This window comes from Euprymna scolopes, chromosome 37 (assembly GCF_053919585.1).
Source record: "Euprymna scolopes isolate OS-2025 chromosome 37, ASM5391958v1, whole genome shotgun sequence".
Classification (NCBI taxonomy): Eukaryota; Metazoa; Mollusca; class Cephalopoda; order Sepiida; family Sepiolidae; genus Euprymna; species Euprymna scolopes.
In genome coordinates, this window is record NC_136518.1 from 61,461,825 (window position 1) to 61,488,771 (window position 26,947).

Genomic DNA, 26,947 nt, shown 5'->3' on the forward strand with positions numbered 1-26,947 from the left:
GTAATCATGACAGAAGATGTTGACACAAAGTTGGGTCAGTTTCTGAATAAGTATCGTTAATTCACTTCAATCAAATGTTTTGACTGGTTTCATCCTGTTGAAGGCATCATGAGGAAATATATGAAGGTTGCCAACAATTCTCTACCTATATAAAAGCCAGGTAGGGCCAAGGATGGAGTACTGTTGCCAAATCTGGGTAGGAGCTGCTAGAAGCAGCTTATCCTGTCTTGACAAAGTTCAAAATAGATTTTGTAGCTTAGTCGGGGATGCCTTTTTCTCTTCCCTGCAACCTCTTTGCCACAGAAGAGACGTTGCGAGCCTGTTTCTGCTTTATCATTATTTTCATGGCAAGTGCTCGTCTGAGCTTCAATCTATGGTTCCCCCTCACCAAACTTTCACGGAAAACACTCCTCGAGCCAAAACCACTATCAATAATTTCCCACGCTCTTTATCTGTGCCTAAACCTAAATGTAGATTCCATGGACAAAGCTTCTTTCTTAGAACTGCACGCCTGTGGAACTCTCTTCCGATTGCTTGCTTTCCAGCTGATTACAATCTGAGTATCTTCAAGTCCAACGTAAACAAGTTCTTTATGAACCGTCCCCTTAAGTAATTCAATTTACAAAATTCCCACTACTTATGTTTACTACGCTATAATCACATTGACTAATGTATACCCATTAACCCTTATCCTCGAGTGGCCTCTGGGCCTTGATAAGTGGTGATTCCTGTGTAAAAAAAATATCCCCAAGTGAATCTGGTGCTATGGAATTGACTGTGACCTTGTTCTCTCTTGGTTTAGAGCATGGTCCTGTGCAGTTCTAGGAGGTCTACCTGGCTTTTGCCTTCTAACCCTTTGAAAAGGGGTTAATTTATTGTTAATCGCACGAAGAAACCCTATTGGGGAATGCCGAAAGGGCTGCCACAACAATTTTCGATGGTATTATTTGTATTCATCAGACTACTCTTCTCATCTTGAATGAAATTTTCACAACATTTTGGTCTATGTAACCTCTTACCTTCTTCAGGCGTATTTCACTGGACAGTACCTAAACTTTAACTCCAAGGATCCATATAATATGAAGAAAGGAATCGTCCATTGCCTACAATACTGAGCAAAAGCAAAATGTAGTAACAGCAGTGCATATCAAGAGAAGATGGAGAGTTTAAGAGAAACCCTCCACTGAAACAATTATCCAGATAGCATGACATCAGCTCCAAAAAATCTTGACCAGACATAAAAGACACACATCAGAAACTACAGTTTGCATACCATACATGTAGGGCTTGTCTGAAAAATTTCAACGAACATGTAATCAATATGACGTCAGGACAGTATTCAGGAGTGATTCAAACCTCTGGAAATAGCTTGTGACAGTCAAGCACTCAACTGAAAAAATCATGACTAAGAATTGTGTATATGAAATCCCACGTAAATGTGGAAAACTATATAAAGGTGAAACGTGTCACCCAGTGAAAGTACGGTTAGAAGAACATCAAAAAGCTGAAATACGGGCAGAGATTGAAAAATCGAGTATGGCTGACTATACCTGGAGCGAAAAGAGAAACCATCCCACCATTATGGGATAAAGTAAAAATTATAGACAGGGAAGAATGGTAGAGAGTAATACGATTGAAAAAGCAGCACACATATGTGGAGAGAACCAATTACTAAGTAGATCTAGTATAGAATTAAATACGATATATATATATACTAGCATAGAATTAAATACGATATATATATATACTAGCAAAAGTACCCGTTGTTGACTGGGTTCAAAAACATCCTACAGAAAACGGACTCTGATTTATGAAAGTATGATAGGTTATGAAAAGGAAGGGTTGTTAAGAGATAGCTTCGAATTTGGGTGTATCAAAACCAAAGCAAAATATGATGAAAGTAAAAATAGAATAGATAAACCCCATAATTTATTATACCATACCTGTTCACACTGAAACACTTATCACAATATTCTATGGATCTATATTAAAAAACCTTGTTAAACTTTGTGACATATTTCCATTCTATGGAGGTCAGGTGCGAACGAATACCCCATAATTTTATTATACCATATTTCTTCAAACTGAAACATAATTATCAAAGTATACTTACGCAGACAGATATGAAAAGTCTTTATTAAAGTTTGTGCCTATTTCAATTCTATGGAGGCCAGGCGTGCACGCAGACCCCCACAATTTTATTATACCATCCCTATTTAAGTTAAAACATACTTATCAAAGTATTCTTATGTACATCTATATCAAAAACACTTGTAAACGTTTTTTTTTTTATTTTTAAAGTTTTTATTTCTATACTTTGTGGACCAAGCGTGAATGCAGACCCCACAATTTTAATGAACCACCGTTCTGTCAGATCAAACATACCTATTCCTGTGTATCGATACATCTTCTATCATTATATGTAATCAGTTTTTTAAAATAGTGAACCATATAGAAGCCTATTCGTGACCACACACACACACACACACACACACACACGCACACGCACACACGCACACACACACATTCAGTTTTATATTATAGATATATATATATACAGTAATATATAGTAATAATTAGTAATAAATAGTGAAATTTATAACTAGAAATAAAAATAGATTAAAGGCTCTTAACATTTGTGCTAGAATTGTCCACAAGGACACGTGATATGAGTACTTGGAAAAATTCAATTGTAAAAAATTATATTCTCCTGATGGTTGAAGGTTCAACTCTCAGTGTGAGCGATTGAAAAATACAATTGCAAATTACTTAGGACCTCCATCCAGCCATGGCTGACGGAACAAGAGCATGCTACTCCTGTGAAGTAAATGAAGGTTTTTGTTTGAGGTTCCGTCCAAATTCCCGAGTTCGACAAATACACCTAAAGAAAGTTGGAGGTTGCATCGACCGAAACATTTGTGAAAATCGCACTCGAGATGAGAACAGTAATCAGCTGAATCGAAATTATACGAACAACCAATCCTTATCTAAAAAAATTCAGAAATGTAATTTTCGGGGGTTGGAGACGTACATTGCATACAGAGAAATGATCTGATGGATGCGATGTAGAAAAGAAGAGTTCTTGGGTTTGTAGATATGGAGTTAGGACCAAAGTAAACATGAGAGGAAGTTCTTGAGTTGTAAGCCATGTTTAGTTTCAGAACAGTTTCCGATGGTTAGATGTTCTACACACGTCCTGGAGGGGAGGGGGAGTGGTTCTCAGTAGACAGTTCTTGACTTGGAAGCCACAGAGCAAAAGATTCTTCCCGTGTTGGCACGAAGAAAACATATGCGAAGTTGCTACAGAAAAGGTTTAATTTTTATGGAGCAATTCTGATTTCTGATTGGTTGGTAGCAGAACATGAATTAATTTGATTCGTCAGTTCCTAGCAGTATCGTTTATAAATAGAATCTCCTGACTGTGCGGGATCATACCCCCATTACAGTTAAAAAATATTGCAACAGAAATTATAAGGATGGACTTGAGAGGAAGCAGGATAGATAAAGACCTGACCAGAGATAAGTTATTTCCGAGGTCAATTTCTAAAAGTGGCAGTATATAAAAGAGACAATAAATCCTATATTATGACGAAGAATGGATGAGAATGATTGTAAATGTAGAACAGTTGAGGTATAAGGGTCAGTTTATATAAAAAGGCCAAGGAAAACATAACCAGTGATAAGTTAGTTTGAAAGTAAATTTCTAACAGTGGTCCAACACGCACCAGGAGTTGATATGAATTCTAATTAACTTGTTAAGTCTGCTAAAAAAAACTTCTCACACACCCCAATATCCTCTATTTCTATAAATCCATACATGGAGTATTGTTGGTGCACCAACCACAAGCCTCTTTCTCTTAGACAAAATACGAATTAAAAAACACACAAAAATATCTAACTTAATAGGTTCTGCACTGTCTGCCAAGCTTCAGCCTCTGTCACATTGCATCCTCATGCTTGTTTTATAAGTACTCACATAGAATGTGCTCCAATAAACTTGCTGCACTTGTCATCCCGTCAATGAAAATGACCCTGACTAGGAGCAAAATCCCACCACTTCACTGTAGAAGTTCCTGCCAGAAGATTTTATATTCTAATAGCTTATTTCCTCGGATTACTTACATTTAGAATTCCTTCCCTGCTCCTCGAATGTACTAACATGCAGAAACGCCAGTGTAATGTCAACAAGTATCTTACTACCTAACTCCCTACCGAGGTTGCTCCTATAAATCTGGCCTGACTATTGTAGGTATTTGTTGCATCAGTTGCAATATGCATTGTTTGAGTTGAATAAAACTAATTAAGAATTTAAAAAAAAACAAAAAAAAAAACAGTTGCCTTACCGCCGTGGTTCAGTATTGAACCCAGAATCTGAAGATAACCTGTGCAACGTCCGATTCGTCAAATCACCATAATATTTAACAATACATTTGAAGAAGGCACATTGTAAAATTACAAATGTGAATATTGATGAGGAAAGGTGAGAGAAAACGATGTAAATAAAACTCCTGTGTTTTTCATGTTTTATTTTCACAGCTTGAGAACGAATCAGCGTTGGATATCGACTACAGCATTAAGCTGGATAGTAAATCGGAAATGACTTCGAATCCATTTCAGTTTCCGTATTCAATAAGTCGAGAGCTGTCAGGGAAGAAAGAAGCCGGTAAGTTAATTACCATTTTTCTTATGGAGACGGGGGGGGGGTAATTTTTCATTTGTCAATCCAAATTTAAACATATTTATCTATTAATATTAATCTCTTTCTCTTTCTCTTTCTCTCTCTCTCTCTCTCTCTCTCTCTATATATATATATATATATATATATATATATATATATATATATATATATGTAAGAGGAAATAGTTAATAAAACATGTTAAAAAACACTTTGAAAAAGAGTTAAAGACATATTTAATTTTAAAAAGGAAACACTAAATAAGTGGATAGTCCTTAATTCGCGGAGTTTCAAAGAAATACTTTGCTTCTCATCAGAGGGTAGAATTTAACAAAATGCGGGAACGGATTTTGCTTGCAAAAGTATTTGATGAAACTACAAGTAAGTCAAAGATCTTACCTGATAACAAAAAGTGAATGACGATAAAATCCAAAAATGCAAATCCAAGAAAGTTAGTTAAATTTCCATTCGCACAAGTAAAATCCAAGGGAATCGCGTAATTGGAAGATGGTCCAAAATAATCCAAAAGGCAGAAATCTATGGAATAATCCAGAAGGCAGAAATCCGTGGAATAATTAATTGTAATTTTTATTTTTATTTTATTTTATATATATATATTGTTAGTCAATATTCTAAAATCAGGAGATGAATTTCACTCACATTCATAAGATTTTATTCATATTTTCTATAAAATACGTCTTACACGTGTTTCGTTATATATCGAAATCCTATCAAACATCTAATCAGAGACATATATATATATATATATATATATATATATATATATATATATATATATATATATATATATATATTCCTCGAAAAACAGTTGTATTTTTTCTTCTTTTGTTCATGGAATGAAATTGCCTTAGAATGAATATATATATATATATATATATATATATATATATATATATATATATATATATATATATATACATACACACACACACACACACACACACATATGCATATATATATACATGTACATAAATAGATTTATATATATATGAACATGTACATATATATATATTTATATATATTCATATATATATATATATATATATATATATATATATATATATATATACATGTTCAGATATATATATATATAATAATCTCACCCGCTACTGAGTAAGTTGAAAAATGTGAGGCTCGCTGTTTGTTTGTAAATAAGCGGTTTGAACACTATAAAAGTGGTGGACGAATGTTTGTTTAAAATAGACATTTGTGGAGGTTATTTGTGGGTGCAGCTCTCGTGGGTCGATGGTAGAACTGCCGACTGTCACCGTTTGGCTTGGGAAGGGTACTAGCCAAGGATTGAACCTAGGACCACTTCATTGGAAACGCTATATCTGAGTTTATCTTAAATAATTCAAATATAAAGGGAGATAACTGCCATTTTTGAAAAATGACACTCAAATAAAAAAATAAAGTAAACTTTTATTGTTCAAAAGGAGATAACCACTAATTACTTATAAATTAGTTATTTTTTATATAATGTTTTAAACATAGTAATATTAATTACATCAATAATAGTAATACCATGAATCTTTTTGGTAGTAATTAAATAATAATATTATTTATAATACTAACTATAATATTTATAGAACTAATATTAATAAAAATAATAACATATAAATTCAAAGTGAAATAGATAATAAAATAAAATAGAAAATAATTGTAAAATATCAAATAAGAAAATAATAATAATAGTAATAAAACTATAATAAGTTAATAAGTTATAAGTTATAAATTTTAAAATAGATTAGTAATAAGAAAATTTTATGATTTATGGTGGCTTAAATTTATCGAGCCTAAACCAACGTTTATGAATGCACCCCGTAAGAATTTCGTCTTTTAAGTTTAAGAGAATGGATTTAGTGTTATTATATTTTAAATTATTAATGGATTCATATCTACAAAATGTGCAGAATTTGTTCCCCCGGTATATATGCTTTATAAGATCCTGAAGGGAATACTTCTATCATTAAGTCGCCAAATATGTTTAGATATAGAAGTCTGGTTTTTCAAGGAAAGATTTTTGAAGGAGTGCTTATGTGTGGAGATCCTGTGTTTAATAAGTCCAGATGTGGATCCGAAGTAAATTGAATTTTGTTTAATATATTTATTTAAACATATTTGGCGACTAATAATATAATATCTCATATTTTAATAAGTCCAGATGTGGATCCGAAGTAAATTGAATTTTGTTTAATATATTTATTTAAACATATTTGGCGACTAATAATATAATATTTCATTTATAAAATATACTTAAGAGCTTACCCCACCTAATACAATGTTAAATGATAGCCCTCTTTCATAATCCATCGACCATTATACCCTTCCAGTAAATTTTACTACTATGTCTACTACCCATAATGACATTTCCTCTCCATATTACTAATTCTTTCGTTCCAGCTGAACTTACATCTATATCGAAGCGACAACTTTTCCAATTAAAAACGCATTTACTCTCAATTATATTTATTTAAATGAGACAACATTAGCTAAAACAATCGATCTTCTGAAACAGCACTAAGAACATTAAGTCTAATAATATACCTTTCTCCTTTAGATATTTTATTTTTAAAACATCTACATTTTATACTCCTGGCTCTAAATTCTGGCAAATCTTCATTTCCAAGGAAGTCTTAATAATATTCTCTTTTAAAGATAATAACATTATAAATTCTAAAAACAAAGTCATCTTCCATTGTAGACATAGGAATAAATTCAAATACACCCAATTTCTAGTAACACCACCACCATCGTCTCTCTTATCTTAATTTTCTTATGTTCTTTTCTCTTGGAATTGTTATATCTTTACTGGTCTCTTTTTGTTAGCTTTTGCGTCTGATATATTCTAGTAGCCTATTACAATCTTTTTTTTTTCTATGCGGCCCATCTATTATAGAATTTTAAACAATTTTGTATATATATTTTATAATCTCGAATTTAGAATTTCTATTTTAATAATTTATTTCTATATCTTAAGTATATAATGCCATTCTTATATTGCATTAGACTTTACTGTCCCTATTATGCTTTTCGATTTTTTTTTCTCCCCTGCATACTATTTTTTGTCTCTGTGTATATACATATATATATATATATGTGTGTGTGTGTGTGTGTGTGTGTGTGTGTATGCGTGTATATGTATATGTGTGTATGCATGCGCGTCTCTTTATGTGTGTGTGTGTCTGTTTATGTATCCATATGTGCATGATTTTTGCGATATGAATGAGCATACTTATACCCTTATTTACCATTATTTATTTTTGTACCCTTATTGTTTTTATCCTTTATTATTTATTATTATTATTATTATTATTATTATTATTATTATTATTATTATCTATTTATTTTCTTATATATTTATAAACTATAATCACTAATTGATATTTACTTCTGATGACACGATAACCCATCTCTTGCTCTGGCTTGACACTTCGTCTGTGTGTGGTTGTGTCCATATATATATATATATATATATATATATATATATATATATATACATATATATATATATATATATATATATATATATATATATATATATATACATATATATATATATATACTAGCAGGGGTGCCCGGCGTTGCTCGGGTGTTCGGAGGTGTATGCTGTGCAAAAAAAAGCAAAAAAACAAAAAAAATGGTTAATTTTTTAAAACTTTGGCCCCTATTATGACCCCTTAAAATTTATAGTTTCGGGCTCAAATCACTTTATTAAGTTAGATCCAGGTTCAAGGAACCTATATCTAAAATTTCAAGTGTCTAGACCAAAAATTGTCGTAGGAGTTTGGTAGAGTTCTTAAAGGTCAAATCGTTGAAATTTGACCCCTTAACAGCCAAATTTCTGGCTGACACCCGTCACATCGATTTTCCCAAATCTCAGTACCCGGTATTTCAAATTTCGAGTCTATAGACTAAAAATTGACAGAGTTATTGCGTAGGGAAATGTACACAGACAGACAGACAGACAGACAGACAGACACGTTCACTTTTATATATATATATATATATATATATATATATATATATATATATATATATATATATATATATTCAAGCATGTCTGATTGAATACCACAGGTCTTCTTTTTTTGATTTTGTTGGATAACTTTTCCATTCGCTGAACAGTTGTTTTTATTTTGGTTGGCATGTTGTATGGCGCCCAGTAGTTGTTGTGCGGCCATATTCTTCTCAAGCGCCGAACAACAACTACTGGGCGCCATAATATACAACATGCCAGCCGAAATAAAAGAGACCGCTGTAGGGAAACGTGCGACTTAACTAACTAGCATGTGTGCATAATTCAACGGGTCGGTTGTGGAATGAAATGAATGAAGAAGAAAGAAACAAAAATGGCTGCCTTATCTCTTTATATGACTGCAACCCGATATGCAAATGAGATGCTCCTGGTTCGAGATAAAAGAGGGTTGATTTTTTAGGGGGACGTTCATTTTGAAGTTGGATTTCGAAGAAATAAGTTGAATTAGCAGAAGTTCGTTTGGAGTTGAGAGAAGGTGCGTTATGTATACAGAAGTTTGGAAGTTGGAAGTTTGGACAACAGTGTCAACCTTATCCAGGAAATTATTGGTGTGACGGGCGGAAGAAATAACACTCAAGTTATTGAATTATAACCGCTCAGCGAATTGAAAAGTTATCCAACAAAATCAAAAAAAGAACTCAGTCATGTTCAACCAGACCTACTTGATTAATGATTTTCTGCAAAATGTACAGATATATATGTGTGTGTGTGGGGGGGTGAGTGTGTTTCATTAGTCTCATCTTTTGTCACTCTTATGAATCGTCTGTGTAGCTGTTTCTCTTCCCATTTTTCTTTCCTCGTCTCTCCTTTTTTGTCTTGTTTGTGTCTTCAGTGTCTCTTGCTGCAGTAATTATTCTTATGCATTATGTATTTATATGATTTTTTGTTGTTATTTACACAGTTTTCTGTACAATCCAGCCCTCTTCCTCTGTCTTTCCTTTTCATATAGAGTCGGCCAGTATTAACCTTTGGGTGTAGTAGATACTGCAGAGTCATGAGTTTCATGGTCTTCTGGACGAGATTCCTCCGTTCTCTCTTGGGCCAACTTATAAATGGTCCAGAGTATCTTACTAATGACACGATGCATGAGTTTATATCTTTAATTAGTTTTCTACTATATAGTTTAGTTTGGAGGAGTTTTCTTGTTCTTCTGAAATATTTCTTTCCAATTTTCTCTATTATATCTGTTGCTTTGCTGGTGTCTGTTTCCAGAACTCCCAAGTATTTGTAGCTATTATTATTATTATTATTGGCTCACATGGAGCTTTCACACAGGTCAACAAACGATCTGATTTGAAATCTGTGGTGTTCTGCGGAATCTGAGTGACAACAAGTCTCCTCAGACGTCCAGTTCTCTCCACCTCCTTCGATAGCATTTGCAAACGAATTTGCATCATCGCAACAGCCTCTTACCATTGATTTCTCGCTGGCAGTGGCCATTGGTTTATACTGGAATTTGAGTGGCACTTAGCCTCACCAAGGTCCCAGTTCTCTTTGCGCTTGTCCAACCGAGGTCTGGCTAGCGCTCTCTCCTAGGTCTTTCATTCCTTCTTAACCCTTCTCGGCTCTTTCGTATCACTTTTTTATTGGGGGGAACGGTGATGAAAAAATGGGGGGGATGCATGATGGGGGGGTGTAGAACTTGTAGATATGCAGCTTCGGTGTTCTTCATTCCCTGTGACGCTTATTCGTTATATTGTATTCTTGTATTATTCTCCGCATTCAAGGGTTTTCCTTAATATTTCAACCGTTTTCATTATCGTTAGTTGTTGTACTTTTGCAGTTATTCCTCTGATTCCAATTTCTGACATTCTTTTTTCGAAGTTTTTCGCAATTGTTCCTAGTGCTCCTACTATTATCGGTACTATTTTGATTTTCTTCATCATCCAAATCCCTTTTAACTCTCTGGCTAGCTCTGTGTATTTGCTTCGTTTCTCCTTTTCTTTCATACTCACCCTGTGGTCAGCTGGGACAGCAAAGTCTACGATTTGACAGGATTTTTCTTTCTTATTAATTATTATGACATCTGGTCTTCTTGCTTGGATGGGTTTGTCTGTTTGTATGCCCATGTCCCATAGGATTTTGTGGTTCTCGTTTTCGAGTGCTGTTGCGGGTTTATACTTGTACCATTTGTCTGTACGCTCAAAATGCAGTCGTTTGCACAATTCCCTGTGCACCGCCCTCCCCAATTGGTCATGCCTGTTTTTGTATTCCTTTTGGGCCAGTTTGCTGCATTCACTTACTATATAGTTTATCGTTTCGTCTCTTTGTCCACATAGTCTGCATTTGTGTTTTCTTGTGTTTTATCGATCCTTGCTTTGATATGGTTGGTTCTTATCGAGTTATCTTGTGCTGCAGTTATTAGAGATTCATTTTCTTGGATTATATGTCCTTTTCGCATCCATGTCCAGGTGTTTTCGTTATTCTCATCTTTTGTCATTTTTATGAATCTTCCGTGGAGTTGTTTCTCTTCCCATTTCTCTTTTCTCGTTTTGTCGTTTGTCTCTCTGTTTTCTGTTTAGTTGGGTTTTTTTTTTATGCTGCCATAATTATCCTTTCAGTGTTTTGCATTATGTATTTTTCTTGTTCTTTTTTTGTGTCCTTCACACAGTCTTCTATACAGATCAGTCATCTCTCGCCGTCTTTCCTTTTCATGTAGAGTCTGTCAATATCGTCCTTTGGGTGTAGTGCATTATGCATAGTTATGAGTTTCCTGGTTTTCTGGTCGAGTTGTCTCAATTCTTCTTTTGTCCACCCTATAAACGGTCCAGAGTATCTTACTAGTGATATTGCCCATGTATTTATACCTTTTATTAGGTTTCTGCTATATAATTTCGTTTCCAGGAGTTTTCTTGTTCTCCTGAGGTATTCCTTTCCAATTTTCTCTTTCATTTCTGTTGCTCTGATGGTGTCCGCTTCTAGAATTCCCAAGTATTTATAATCGTCTTGCTCCCCTAGTGCCCTCATTTCTGTTTGGTTGGGTAGTTCCATGCCTTCTGTCGTTTCCAGTTTTCCATTTCTTATAACTAGTTGTGCGCACTTTTCCATTCCAAATTCCATTTGGATATCTTGGCTGAAGATCCTGGTAATGTAAATTAGTGTCTCTAGCTCATTTTTGGTCGTTGCAAAAAGTTACAGATCGTCCATGTACATCAGGGTGTTCATTTTTTCTTCTGTATTGGAGAACTTATATCCGGCTTGGCACTTTCTCAGAATAATGTTCAAGGGCATCATGGCTATGATGAACAGTAGTGGTGATAGTGAGTCTCCTTGGAAGATGCCTCTTTGTATGTTAATTTCTGTTATGTGTTGTCCATCAGCTGTCAATTCCAGTCTCCATGTTTTCATTGCTTTTTCTATTACGTTGGTGATCCCGCTTGGTATTTTATACATTTTTAGGCATTCTATTATCCATGCTGTCGTACGCTTTTTTGTAGTCGATCCATGCCATGGCTAAATTCTTTCTCCTCCTTTTTACCTCCTTTAGGATCTTTTGATCTATATATAACAGGTCATGTGTTCCTCTTTTTCCTTTTTGGCATCCTTTCTGCTCCTCGGGGATGAGTCCACAGTTATTCAGGGAGTGGTAGATTTGTTCCCTCAGTTGTGCTGTCAGTATCTTCCACATAGTTGGTAAGCACGTGATTGGCCTATAGTTGCTAGGGACGGTTCCTTTCTCCGTATCCTTCTGTAGCAGTGTGGTTCTACCTTTTGTCATCCAGTCTGGTACGCTTGCTTCCTGTATACATCTCAGGTTTTGGGCTAACCTTTCCTGTAAGGTTGTGAATTTTTTGAACCAGTATGCATGTATCCCATCGTGCCCTGGTGCTTTCCAGTTTGCCATTTTCCCTATGGTCTTCTTTAGAGTTTTCTTGCTGATTTCATTCGCTGTTCCTTCTTCTATTTGTTGTAACTCTTCTTTCATGTCTTTCAGCCATTCGGTATTTCTATTGTGATCTCGTCGCTCTTCCCATATTTTACTCCAGTAGAGTTTTGTTTCTGCCGGATTTGGTTGTTCTGTTTTTGTTTTTCCTCTGTTCATATTTTGGTAGAATTGGCTTTCATGAGTTTCAAATGTTCTGTTTTGTTTGCATTGTTCAGATTTATATCTATATCGTTTCAATCTTGCTTCTTTTGCTTTTATTTTTTGGTCCAGTTCTTCATGTTTCTTGTTTAGCCTCTCCCTGTCAGTTATATTTCCAATATTCCGTTTTCTCCACATTGCGTTCTGCCTGTGGTTCATTTTGGTTTCTTTTTTATGTTTGTGTATTTGGGTTTCTAGTCTTATTTTCCATCCTGGTTTTGTCGGTTCGCTTGTCCCTGGTTGTTTTTTTTTATTTGAGATTCATACTTACCATTTTGGCACCTGCGTTAATGAGGTTGTTTAAGTCTGCGATTGTATTTGTTGGGATATGTGGGAGGAGCTTGTTAATCTTCTCTGTTTCTGCTTTTAATTTCTTCTGCTCTTGGTTCCTTAACGATGAGAGCTTTGTTTTTTCCTCGTTCATCAACTGTATTATTTTATTTATTTCATTTGCTTCATTCTCTGTTAGTTCTGTTTCATTGTTCTCGATTTCCACATTTGTAGACTTTGTTCTTTGTTGATCCTCGGCCTTTGGTGTTTTTACTTGTGAGGTTTCAACTTGTGGGGTTGCTCTACATGCGGTTCTGTTGGGAGATGCTTCTTGTTCAGTTTCATCATTTATTTTTCGCTGAATTTCTGTTAGTTCTAGTTTAGAGTGCCAACCTTTCTTGAGTATCAGTCTTGCTTGGTCCGCAATTCTTTGTTCAGTTGTATGGTAGTCACTGGATAGGTATCATAGTTCTTTCATTCGTTTCCGATAACCTCCATATCTATATTTAGGATGACTTCTATAATAGCATTTCATTACTGGTCTATTCTCTTTTGTTGTCCATTTCTTTCTTCGTTTTGTTTCCTTTTGATGGTTACCATGGCTGTGCTGTGTTTGTTTGGTATAATTTTGTTCCCTGAAATTAGAGGTTATGCTTACCTGTTCAGCGTCCATGTTATTTGAGTTTCTGAAACTAGAAAGTTGGCCAACATTTGCAGGATGACAACCGGGTCTCCCATGCTGGCTACCGAAGGAACACCTGCCGATCATGACACCCAGATCTTTCTTCTGGGTCCCATGGTTTGGATTATTTGTAATTGACATTTTTCATATTTTGGTGTTTGTGGCAACACCGAGCACAGAATTGTTTTACCTGTGGTTCTGATGCAGGGATAGTGTAAAGCTCCCATGTATACAAGAAGTATCGTGCACTATCACACATACATATAGGACATGAAATAAAAAAAAAAAATCTAAGTATTCTACTTAGTAAAAGTCGAAAGTCATGCTCTAACGGAGGGCGTTTGAAGATAGGTCTACCTTACACCATACTGCTAAACCACTGGAAATGTTGTATGGGCAAAGAGGTGGAAGGCAATTTTCCCCGCCGCTGTGGTAGTATTTAATCCCCTCGTTCAAAGACGGGGCAAATTTCTATGTCAATAACGGGTAAAAATATAAATTCGAACTAACATTTAACTATATAATTCGCCTGTCGCCCGGCTGGCTATTTTTGCATTCATTTTTAGGGGATTTTTATTAAATTTGAATTGACAAACAGAATTATACGTTTATATCGAAACAAAGACTGCTTTCTGAAATAACTTCAAAGTACCATTTAACTTTTTTTTCTTTTTTTTTTTTTTTTGGTTTTTAAAAAAAAGACGTAAACTCACATTTCTTTGGTTTCTTTAAAAAAGTTTTCTGTCACGAGTATGCTAATCCCTTCCCTCTATGGGCTCCTGTCTTGAGTTAAATGTCAGGTCGTTGGTCAGTAGAGGGTAAGGATAGGGAGGGGGGGGACAGGCCTTTCCAGTACAAACATATGCGCATGTATATATGTATACACATACCCACATATGCAAACATTTTGCCCGCCTTTACTAAAAAAGCATAAAAAAGAATTCCTCTTTTTTCAGCCAAGTAACAAATTTCGCCAGTCACCCCGTCTGGCTATTTTTGCATTCAGTGTTAGAGGATTTTCATTAAATTTGAATTGACAAACAGAATTATACGTTTATATCGAAACAAAGACTGCTTTCTGAAATAAATTTGAAGTAACATTTAATAATAATAATGATAATAATGATAATAATAATAATAATAATAATAATAATAATAATAATAATAATAAGAAGAAGAAGAAGAAGAAGAAGAAGAAGAAGAAGAAGAAGAAGAAGAAGTATTAATATGATTCCTTCGGTTTCAATTTTTTCCTAGTATATATGATGAATGAACATACTATACTGCCTTCCCAAACGAGGAGGTAATGCCTGGGAAAATGATTTCACTAGAGCAAAACATACTACACTGCCCACAAACAAAACAAATAATAAAGTACACTCCATCCTAAGCAAAAAAGAAGAATGTAATGCCTGGGAGGATAATATTATGACAATGCTACACTACCTTTCAACTGAGTAGTGAAAGGTGGTCATAGTACAGTTTCAGATTCAGACAGATACCAAATCTCCACAGGTGATAGATTGTATCGGAGTATCACGTCATGTCCTAGTATATGTAAGTTTATCTCCAACAGTATTATCCAATTGGATTCTTAAAAAAAATCAAAATATTTTTTCTTCATTTAATTTTTCTTCTTAACTGGATACTTGAAGGCAATTGCTGAGAACCAATCATGGTGAGAATGAAAAAGATTAGCAATGCCAAAGATTAATGTTTTCAAAGTAGAAATGATTTTCTTTAGTATTTCCACGAGGCTAATGCTTCTCTCTCTCTCTCTCTCTCTCTCTCTCTCTCTCTCTCTCTCTCTCTCTCTCTCTCTCAATAGAATTCCCTTCTAGGAGTAATGTTCTCACTTTCACTGACATTTCCTCCTAAAAGTAATGTATTCTGGAAGTAATGTATTCTGGTTTTCTAGGAATATATATATATATATATATATATATATATATATATATATATATATATATATATATATATAAAGTATATATATATGTGTATTTATATGTATATATAGAGGTGCTTCGGTGCCAGAATTTTCAAAGAGTAATGCATTCTGCAGGTGGCGGGATGGAAGCGCTTCCACCAATAGGCGCCTCCTTTCTTCTGTCATCTAGTGGGAGATGTTTGGACAAGGTCGAGTACCCACTTAAAGCTCCTGATCAGGTTGTTAAGTCACGGTAGACAGGTGATGGATGAATTGTTGAGCAGCCTGATGGTTTCTTCCAGAATTGGTCATCTCTTTGTTGTGTTGGGCATATGATACCGATTGAGATACAATGGCTAAGACTATCCACTCTGTATGAACACTGCAACTACAGCAAGTAATTGCAACCTGCTTTAGGTGTCCTACTGCAAAGAACATCATTGTGGAATGATCAAAAAAGAATTGATCAACAATGGTCATCAATGTCTGCGACAGACCTGATATATAAAGAAAAATGTATTCTGATAACAATATTTTAGGAATCTATACATTAATACTCCAGTACCTTTAACGCATGTACATATGTGTTTCATGGTTTTCAGGTTATAAATTTTTCAATTGGGAGATTCTATTTATTTTTTTTTTTGTCTTCTTCAGTGATCAGGAGATCCTATTTATTAAAAAGCAGGATAGAAAGTGATAACATACTACGAACATTAAATTAGTGTACAAAAAAGCTAATTTAATGTTCGTAGTATCTTATCATCTTCCACCCTGATTTTTAATAAATAGGATCTCCTGATCATTGAAGGCGCAATGTAAAAAACAAATAATAAATAAATAAATAAATAAACAATGATGTCACTTTTGGACCATATGTAAAACTAAAATATACCTTCTTAATCTTCTGACTAGGATCCAAAGGTAGTATCTGTTCTGTCTAAAGATGGTATAATGGTATCTTGGGCTTTCTGTTCACACCGAGTGTCCATACAATGGGAATATGTCACAGACTCCTATAAGGATTTTGAAAATAAACCATAATAACCAAATATATTCTGACACTACATTAACCAAATTACTTGGATAACTACTTTTAGTCGAATAGCTTTTATGTAATCAGTACCCAAGTTTGAGTTTCACTTAAGTCTAATGCATTCACATTGCTTGATATGAGTTTTATAAATAATAATATTAATCTACATGACGTAAATGTATTTTTATCCTGAAATCATTTTTGATAATTAAAACAAAACACATATAGAAATCATAATAAATATTCGTTTAAAATATAATTTCTAATCGCTTTTAACAAAAAAAGCACCATTCAGAGTTTCATATCAGTGCGGGAACTGTACACACAATTAACTGCGAGGAAATGAAGACGCGAAAGCTTTGCGCGAAATTTGTCTCAAGTGTGCTCAGAGAAGGTCACCGATTATTTCACGATAATAGGCATTAAGACAGTTCCCCACTGTCTTTATAGTTCTCTTCCCTGCAACCTCTCTCCCACAGAATAGACATTGCAAGCCTATCTTTGTTTTATCGTTATGTCCATGGCAGATGCTCGTCTGAACTCCAATCTCTGGTCTCCCCTCGCCAATCTTTTACAAAAAACACCCGTCTAGCTGAATTCACTGTCAAAAACTTTCGCCACTCTTTATCTATGCCTAAATAAAAACGTAGATTACATGAACAAAGCTTCTTTCTTAGAACTGCACGCCTGTGGAACTCTGCTCTGTCTGCCTGCTTCCCTCCTGACTACAACTTGGATGTCTTCAAGTCCAACCTAAACAAATTCCTGAAGAACCGCCCCCTTAAGTAAGACACTCTAAAATATCCACACTAACGTACTGTACTTACAATAACCCTTATCCATGAGTGGCTTCCGGCCTTGATAAGTGGTGAACACCTTGTAAAAAAAAAAAAAAATTGCTTCCTGTGACTTTTGATTAGTCGCTAAGCTCAAGGAAAACTTAGAAACTGTCGTTATGAGACAATTTACGAGATGAAAGAGACTGGCACGAAAGTCTTTGACACGCTCACACAAGAGGACTTCCATGGGGCCTTCTAAAAATGGTTGGAACGGTATAACAAGTACATGCTGGTATAAATAAGCATCTTATTTATAAAATTACATTTTACAAATATATTCGCCATTATATCCCCCCATATATATGATCGATATACCAAACTAAAACAAACAATTAAGTTTACTATATTATTTCCAGTTAATCTACTATCTTTCAATCCTCAATTCAAAAGAGAGATGAGTGTAGTATCTGTTCTGTTGTCATAAAATCATGCTCCAGGCATTATCTCCTCAGTGTAGTAAGTGTTTGTCCGTCAGCATAGCATACACCTTTGTAAGAGTGATAGTGCAGTATCTCTTCTGTTGCCATGGTACCATCCTTTCAGAAATTCCTTCCTCCCTTGGAAGGACAGTGTAGTATGTGTTTGTTCATCATCATATGAGCAAAAATATGCAAACAGCAGAAATTTAACATTGTTAATGCATCACTTGTTTATTTGACGTTTGAAAGATAAGCTGGCTAAATGTAATGTGGTCATTACATTTTAACCTTTGAACCCAACGTTGTGTATGAAAGTTTCACAAAAAGCAAAGCAAAGAATTTCTACACGAGTTTTATTTTTCAGCTGTAAAAAAAAAAAGGCATTTATTAACGGTCATTTCCACACCAAGCCGCCTGATACATATTTTCCAAGCCAGCGATAATATGATCACATTCCAACTTTTCCTCTCGGGGTCAATTTAAAAAAAAAAAAATTTTTAATTCAATTTTCACCCCAAACAAGACACGGTGCCATTTTGAAGTAGGGGGCTACTATCGGGGACATAAGTTGCATGGACATTGTGACAGGAAATGAGCAGCAAGATGTCGGTTCACATTACACTTGAACTTCTGCATGTCAGTACAGTTGGGAAAGCAGAATCCCGGAAGGGAGTTCCAAAGTCTAGCAGTTCTGGGTAAGAAACTATTGGAGTAGAAAGCCTTCCCACACCCAGGGATCTCTACTGTGTAGGGGTGGGATTTAGCTGCTTGTCAGGTTTGTCAGAGATATTCACGTTGAGTAGGTACCAGTGGTTGTAGTTCGTCAGAGCGTTCACCATTAAAATGCTTGTAGAACAATTGACAGTTTCTTAGTCTGCAGCTATAACCAGCTGTTATGTCTGTAAATTGTTCCACTGTATATGGTCGTCCGAAAATATTGTTAAAAGTTTGGAGGATAACTGAGTCTTGCATCTTGTTTAAAAGTTCCTGTGGTCTGCCACATGGTTAAAAAAGAAAACCTCTGTAATGTTGACATATGGCTTTTCTTCTCCCATGTCAATACATTATTTTTTTTTCTCGTCTCTTCTTTCACTTCTCTTCCTTCAATTCCGCTGTGACGTCATGCTTGAGCCACGGCTTGGTCATTTGCATAAGTGTCAGTGGCTTTGCTACATATATATTATTGACCTGTCCATTTTTCGTGATAAATATTTACGTTAATCTTTTTTTTTTTTTTTTTTTTAGGTACTTCAAATTACAATGGTTTTGACGTGTTTGACTTTGTTCCTGTTGAAGGGAAAATTCCTGCCGGTAAGAACAAGTTTTCAAAAATATGTTTTCTTATGACTTTTTTAATTCGCAAAGAAGAAAAAAAAAAGGTCAACATGTAGCTATTGGATTATTATTTTGTTATTTCATATTCAGTTGAGGGTTTAAAGATGCGACCCCTGTCGATGAGACAAGATGAGAGAAAGCATGAAGGGAACCATTCTCCAGACTGACACATGAACTGAATAATGGATGCATATTAAATGCTATTTCAAATATAAACCTGACAGACCAGCGAAAATACTATTTCAAACTTAAGTATGATAGACCAACAAAATGCTATTTCATTCTGAAGTGTGACAGACATGTGAAAATGCTACTTCGAGTTGAAGTGTGACAGACGACTGCTTTTGAAAACTTAAATGTAACAGATCAACAAAAATGCTATTTCAAACATAAGCATAACAGACCAAGCATATTATAGAGATGGATGAATATATCTAAAAATGTTATTTCAAACTTAAGCATGACAGATTGATGAATTTTCTGTTTGAAACAAAAGTGTGAGAGACCAACAAAAATATTTCTTTTTTTTTTTTGTATTTATTTCATTAAATGCAGGTAAATATGGAATTGGAAGAATTCTATCAATTTGCTCCTAGAAATTAAAGGTAGGATCACATAGACGTTGGAGGGATCTTAATATTGTATATATGGAGGATAATGTAGATATCTCATATCAATTTCATTGTCTTTGCCGATAAAATTTACATAAGAATAAGCTTTTATATTTTATGTAGATTCTCTAACCTTTCTTTTTGTAGAGTGCACTCAAACGTGAACAACAGAGACATTAAGTTTGTTTTCTTTTTATTACATTTTCACCCCAAACATGGCACATTGCCACTTTTATGTTGTGGGCTACTATCAATGACATAATCTACAGGGGTACTATGTGGGGAGTTGGGCAGCAAGATGTCGGTTCACATTACACTTGAACTTCTGCATGTCAGTACAGTTGGGGAAGCAGGAAACCGGAAGGGAATTCCAAAGTCTAACGGGTCTGGGGAAGAAATTACTAGAGTAGAAGGCTCTCTTACATCTAGGGATCTCTTCTGTTAAGGGGTGGGATTTAGCTGATGTCGGGTTTGTCGGGGGTATTTACGTTGAGGGGGTACGAGTGCTTGCAGTTCGTCGGAGCATTCACCGTTAAAGTACTTGTAGTTTTATATATTATACTAGCATTGAGTAAAATACGCTTAAATATGATAATTTAATTAATGCAGATTCCGTATTTATTATTATATTATATTGAACCCAATACATAGTAATGATTTCAAAAGTTTTTTTAAAAATGACTCATGAGCCACCACCGAGAATCAAAACCAAAACGTTTAGCCTACGATTTATATTTTCCTCTGCTGTTAATGACTGAGCTATGAATCCATGTTTGCTGCCAGGCTAAAAATTAAAACATGAACCAATATCTACTACGTTATGCATGCATATTCATAATGCCATCGTTCGATCTTCACCTGGCAAATTTCATTTTTTTTTAAAATTTTCATACTTTTGTACCGATTTTCCCGGGCTAAAATCCAAATACAAAGTTTAGCATGGATTCAAATACTTTATAAATGAAGTTTCATGTCTTTAAACAAAAAACTGACAGAGGAGTTTGGTAGGCAATAATTTTTAAACAAATACATATGCTTACATAAATATATATATGGAAAGAGTTTTGTGTTTACTATAACCTTTGTACGCCAATATTACGCAAGTTTAAATCATGTAGACTATCTGCATTAATATAATTACACGTAATAGTTAACTAAAGATGATCATCCCATAAGAGAACCGAAAAAAGGGAATTAATTAAAATGAATGTTTAAAAGAATATGCAAATTAGCTAGATCTTTTGCTAGTGAAAGCAATTTCACGACCTATGTATAAGAAAGCTGTATTTTCTTTTTAAATGAATAGAAAGAAGGGTTTTTAATATGAATACACACAAAAAAAAGTATAGATGAACGGCAGTTTTTTTTCTTTGGTTCGATTATATATCAGTTGAAGTTCTCCAAAATCTAGGAGTCCCTTCGTAGAGTTTAACACTTGATCTCATATGAGATACATAGATAGTCGAATGTTTCATTCAAGTTAGTAACACTGAGTTAGTAAAGAAGTTGAGAACATAATTTTCCTCTTCCCAATCGACCTTTTCAATATATTATAGTCATCTATTGGTCCTACTAGATTCCAGGATGAGCATTCATCTAGTCTGATTGAGTATCTAGCTTCGTGTTATTACTTGAGGTAACATCGCTTGGTGCACCATTTCTCATAAAGGCCAGTGTGGTGTAGCCATACCAAAGAAATTTTATGTGAGCTGTGAATATTATGTAATTTTGAATATTTAGCCAGGATTCTAGAGAATATTATCCTCATGCCAGGTTGTTCTGACAAACTCCTGCACGGACGGACTTTAAACACTCGAGGATAGTGTCTAGTAGGTATTTAAGTTCTCTCCAGTAGGCATTCAAATTATCTCCAGTAGGCATTATGTATGTTTGTATGTCCACCTAAAAGTTCAAAACCTTTAAGTTCTCTCCAGTAAGTATTTAAGTTCTCTCCAGCAGGCATTCAAATTATCTTCAGTAGGCGTTATGTATGTTTGTATGTCCTGCTAAAAGTCCAAACATACTACTACCCAATGATTGGCGTGTCCCTGGATATATAATATCAAAAATTTTGAAAATATATTTAATCTTTGAGGGTAAACTGATCTGGCTTCATTAGAGATGGTCTATTAATTTAAACAGTTTCTAATGTTATGTACTGATTTTGAAAGAAATTTTGGACCCATTTTTTAATACAGAGAACAAGTCAACATTTTTTCAAATTTAAATTTTAGTAGATGCTAAGTAAGGTTTTTATTTATTGTCATTGTGTGATGAGTCTATAGTGGAGTAAGGGTTGCCATATACCTAACTGCACTTCATCTTCTTCAACAGCATTGCTTGAGAGATCTATAATGAGGCAAGGTTGCTTAATCCTCAACCACACATCCTCTTCTGAAACGGTACTGCTAGATGAATCTGCAATGAAGCAAGATGTGCATAATTTGGAGGAGGGGGGGATTTGGCAGGTGCACATTTTAATGACTTAATGAGGCCAACTTTGACTGGGGGATAGTATTTCATTTACTGCGGGAACGCTTTTTTTATTTTTATTTTCCCAAGATGTTGGTGGGGGGAACCAGCTCCCCTTGTCCAAATTAAAGAGAAATTGTCTGATATAAGGAAAATATTTCCACATTGATCAAAGCTGATTGCTTTCTCACAGTTACGGCGACCGCCAGAATTAGTGTCTCTTTTATTATACGAAAAAGCCTAATCCACAGGCGGCGAGCGAAAACTGTTGAATATTTATCTTCCCGAAGTCGAGCAAATTAAATAGACAGGCGACCTCCGTTGTTAACTCGGAGATATTATGATTTATATGTGATATAAAAAGTTTTAAGAAGTTGTGAGCCGACCGAGCGCTTCTCTGAAAAAAAGCCTTTCTTGGACATACACAAAAAGCGAACATACATACACACATTTTCGCTTTTATATATATAGATGGCATCACATCCGGAATGGAAATGGGGACTTATCGAAAGAAAAAAGTTAAATAATCGTAATAGCCTCCATTACTGAGTTATTGATTATGAAAGACCCCTCTTCAGAGTGTGCCATGACACAAAGTCATGCTTAATGGGTTTGATAAAAGTATCTCAAAGACTGTCATGGCCAGTTGAAACAATAACTTTAACCCCCTTGAAACTCTTTTACGAATGAGGATACTATAAGTATCAGGCAATAAACTTTCCCTTTTCTCTTTTGTGCAATCCGTGACCACATATTTCCATCTGAACTGACAGTGTGGCAAGAGTTGTTTCAGACTTTTGTTTTTATCAACATAAATCTTATTAGTTTGTTTAAATGGGGGGAAGGAATGAAATTAGGAATTGAGTGGGACCATTTGTTTTACTCGGCATCAAAAATTTGAATATATAAGCGATGACTACCTAGTAAAAGAAAAATATTACTTTTGGTAAATGATATACTTTGATTACATCCATTAAGCACGATCTCTTGTAATGTTTTTCCCTAACACACTCTGAAGTGCGGTTCTTCATAGTCAATAGCGTTGTAATGGAGATTACTACGATTATTTAACCTTTTATTCCCCCAACAAATCTCCATTTCTATTTCGGATGTGACGTCATGTGAGACGAAAGCGAATAAGGATGATAAAATAATGGCTAAAATCAAGAACTGTGGTTAGATTTTAAACAGAGTTTTGACGTTGACGGTCGTTGACAAAATGTCTTTTTTTTTTATTTTTATTTATTGCAATTTCACCCCAAACAAGGCACATTGCCACTTTGCTGTAGGGGGCTACTATCAGGGGCATAATCTACAGGGGTACTATGTGGGGAGTTGGGCAGCAAGATGTCGAATCACGTTACACTTGAACTTCTGCATGTCAGTACAGTTGGGGAAGCAGGAATTCGGAAGGGAATTCCAAAGTCCAGCGGTTCTGGGGAAGAAACTACTGGAGTATAAGGCTCTCTTACATCTAGGAATCTCAACTGTGAAAGGGTGGGATTTTGCTGCTTGATAACAGCAGAGCCGTAGCAAGTGGCATACAGCTGTGGGTGCTGTTACTTGTCTGTCAGTATATCTATCTATCTATCTATCTATCTATCTATCTATATATGGTTACATTTCCGACACGTTTCCCAGACCAGCAAGATCAACATGCCTCACTTCTAGATCTCTTTCTGACAACGGTTCCCAATGACTGTACAACAAATGCCCACAGCCCACTCAGGAATGCTGATCACGCTGTGATAATGGTAGAAATCAGCCAAAATTCTCGCCCTAAAACTGAAGACCCACTACTCAAAACAACGAGGTATTACAAAAAGGCTGATTGGGAAGCCATCAGGGAGCTCATCAGAGATGCCCCATGGCAAAATATCTTTACTCTTCCAGCGGAACAGTGTGCAAATGAGACCACTGAATGGTTCAAAACTGCAATTGAAGCACATGTTCCCGCATGGAAATTCTATAGCAAGCCCCACTCTCCTCAATGGTTTATTTCTGCTTGTGCAGCTGCCATTTGTCAAAGGCAGCATGCATTCCGCAGATTCAACCGACATAAGTCCAGCTCAAATAAACAGAAGTTTATAGTAGCTAGAAATAATTGTAAGAGAGTGATAGAGACAGTTAAGACAGATTACTCTGAAACCACCAGAAAATGTATCGAAGTACAGAAATTAGGAACCCGGGATTTTTGGAAAATCTACAATAGCGTAGTAAATAATGGACAGTCAACTATTCCCCCACTATCAAACAATTATGAGGTTGCTTGCACGGCAACTGACAAGGCTAATCTGCTTGCCAGTCAGTTTGCCTCAAACTCCACACTGAACTCAGTACACCACTCACTCCCTGATTTTCCTCTGCGAGCAGACGCCACACTAGATGATTTGAAAATCACCCCTTCTCAGGTACATGCTATTATAAAAAACCCTAGACACCTCAAAAGCATGTGGACCAGACCTCATCCCGGCTGTGCTATTAAAAAAATGCTCTGCCGAGGTTGCTCCAGTTCTCTCCAAACTTTACAATAAATGCCTTAACGAATCTTGCTTTCCCGACTGCTGGAAAACCGCCTCTGTGGTACCAGTCTTCAAGAATTTTGGTGAAAGAACTGACCCACTAAATTATCGCCCCATTAGCCTCCTCCCGCTTTTCGCCAAAATATTTGAGTCCTTAGTTAATCAAGCCCTAGTCCAGCACCTAACAGCTGCTAAACTCCTGACTGATAAACAATATGGTTCAACAGCAGATATCTTAACTGTAGTTTCTGAACGTATATACCGTTCATTGGACAAAACAGGGGAGGGTAGAGCGGTGGCCCTTGATATATCTAAGGCTTTTGACAGGGTATGGCACGATGGTCTTCTAAGGAAAATTAGATCATATGGAATCACTGGAAGAATTCATAATGTAATTAAATCCTTCTTAAGTAATAGAAAAATCAAAGTTGTCCTCGACGGTCATACATCTAAACAATATGACATAAATGCGGGAGTACCTCAGGGGTCTATCCTTGGACCTCTATTATTCCTGATATTCATAAATGACCTCCCTGATAAAATTGTTTCGGAGATGGGTATATTTGCCGATGACACCACTCTCTATAACAGATATGAAGGGAAAACAAATGAACACATATCCAAGGAAATGGCAGAAACACTAGAGGATGACCTCCAATCTGTAGTGGAATGGGGACAAAAATGTTTGGTCACATTCAATGCTGCTAAGGCTAAGCTTGTTTCCTTCAATAACTACAAGAAGCCTTCTCTACCACCAATAGCAATGGCCAAGAACACATTGCCTGAAAGTACTTCTTTTAAACTCCTCGGCCTAACGTTTACAGGGAATATGAACTGGAATAGATACATTGAGAGCATTGCCAAGGCTACTGCAAGGAAGGTTGGCTCCCTCTACCATGCTAGAAAACTACTTACGCCTGACAGTATCCTATACCTCTATAAGGCCATCATTTGCCCATGTATGGAGTACTGTTGTCACATCTGGGATGGTGCATCTGCTGCTTGTCTCTCGCTCCTGGACAGGGTTCAAAAGAGAGTCACCAACCTTATAGGTCCTGAACTGTCATTTAGGCTTCAGCCTCTGTCCCATCGACGAGATGTTGCATCCCTCTGCCTGTTCTACAAATACTTTAATGGTGAATGCTCTTGTACCTCCCCGACATAACTACCCCCGACAAACCCGACAAGCTACTAAGTCTCATCCCTTTACAGTAGAGATCCCTAGGTGCAAGGAAGCCTTTTACTCCAATAGTTTCTTCCCCAGAACTGCGGGTTTTTGGAACTCCCTTCCGGGATTCTGCTTTCCCTCAATGATATGCAGAAGTTCAAGTGTAATGTTAACAAACATCTTTCTACTCATCTCCCTTCAAAATGACCCCGCTAATTAAGTTCCTAATAGTAGCCCCCTGCTTCAAAGTGGCACTGTGCCTTGTTTGGGGTAAAAATTGAATTTAAAAAAAAATAAATAAAAAATTATAGTTACTTTGGGTTATTATTACTGTTTCTTTCCTACATAATTAAGTGTAAATTGTACTTATGATTACTTAATAGTTTTCTCTCAATAAACGTTCCTACTCAAACTCGGCCTTCTCCTAATTTTTCTTACTATAACTAAACGAAGTTATATGCACACCGACAAATGAACAAACGGTTTAGCCACACACTGTATGAAACCTGAGAGCACATGACAGGAAGAAAAAGTTGACGATGATAAAATTGAAGAAACAACGTGGATCATAATGAAAAAATTAATACGTCATAAAATTTGAAAGAGAGAGACACTCATGATAAAACGTAATATTTATGATCGCTTTACTCACAAGCGTGTAGCATTATTTGCATCACAAAGTCTATATACTGTTTTTCCAAGCATCTAGATAATTTCCCATTGCAATCCTAACAATGATTTTGCTGAGTGTGTATATATTTACTTACTTAGGCAGCATTCATTCTTTTAAGCATATTTCATTGAATAACACACATAATTCATGTCAGTCTGGTTTGAATCCTTTCCA

At 35.5% G+C, this 26,947-nt stretch overlaps 1 protein-coding gene across 3 annotated transcripts in view; it reads left to right on the forward strand.

The window, feature by feature from the left end:
• Positions 1-26,947, forward strand: part of LOC145261207 (cilia- and flagella-associated protein 74-like) — a 2,330,915-nt gene that overhangs the window by 1,667,021 nt on the left and 636,947 nt on the right. For all 3 annotated transcript variants that reach the window (XM_080119545.1, XM_080119548.1, XM_080119547.1), the window contains 2 exons: positions 4,537-4,663; positions 19,238-19,303. In XM_080119545.1, the coding sequence (XP_079975671.1) occupies positions 4,537-4,663; positions 19,238-19,303 (193 nt within the window). The remainder of the gene's footprint in view (positions 1-4,536; positions 4,664-19,237; positions 19,304-26,947) is intronic.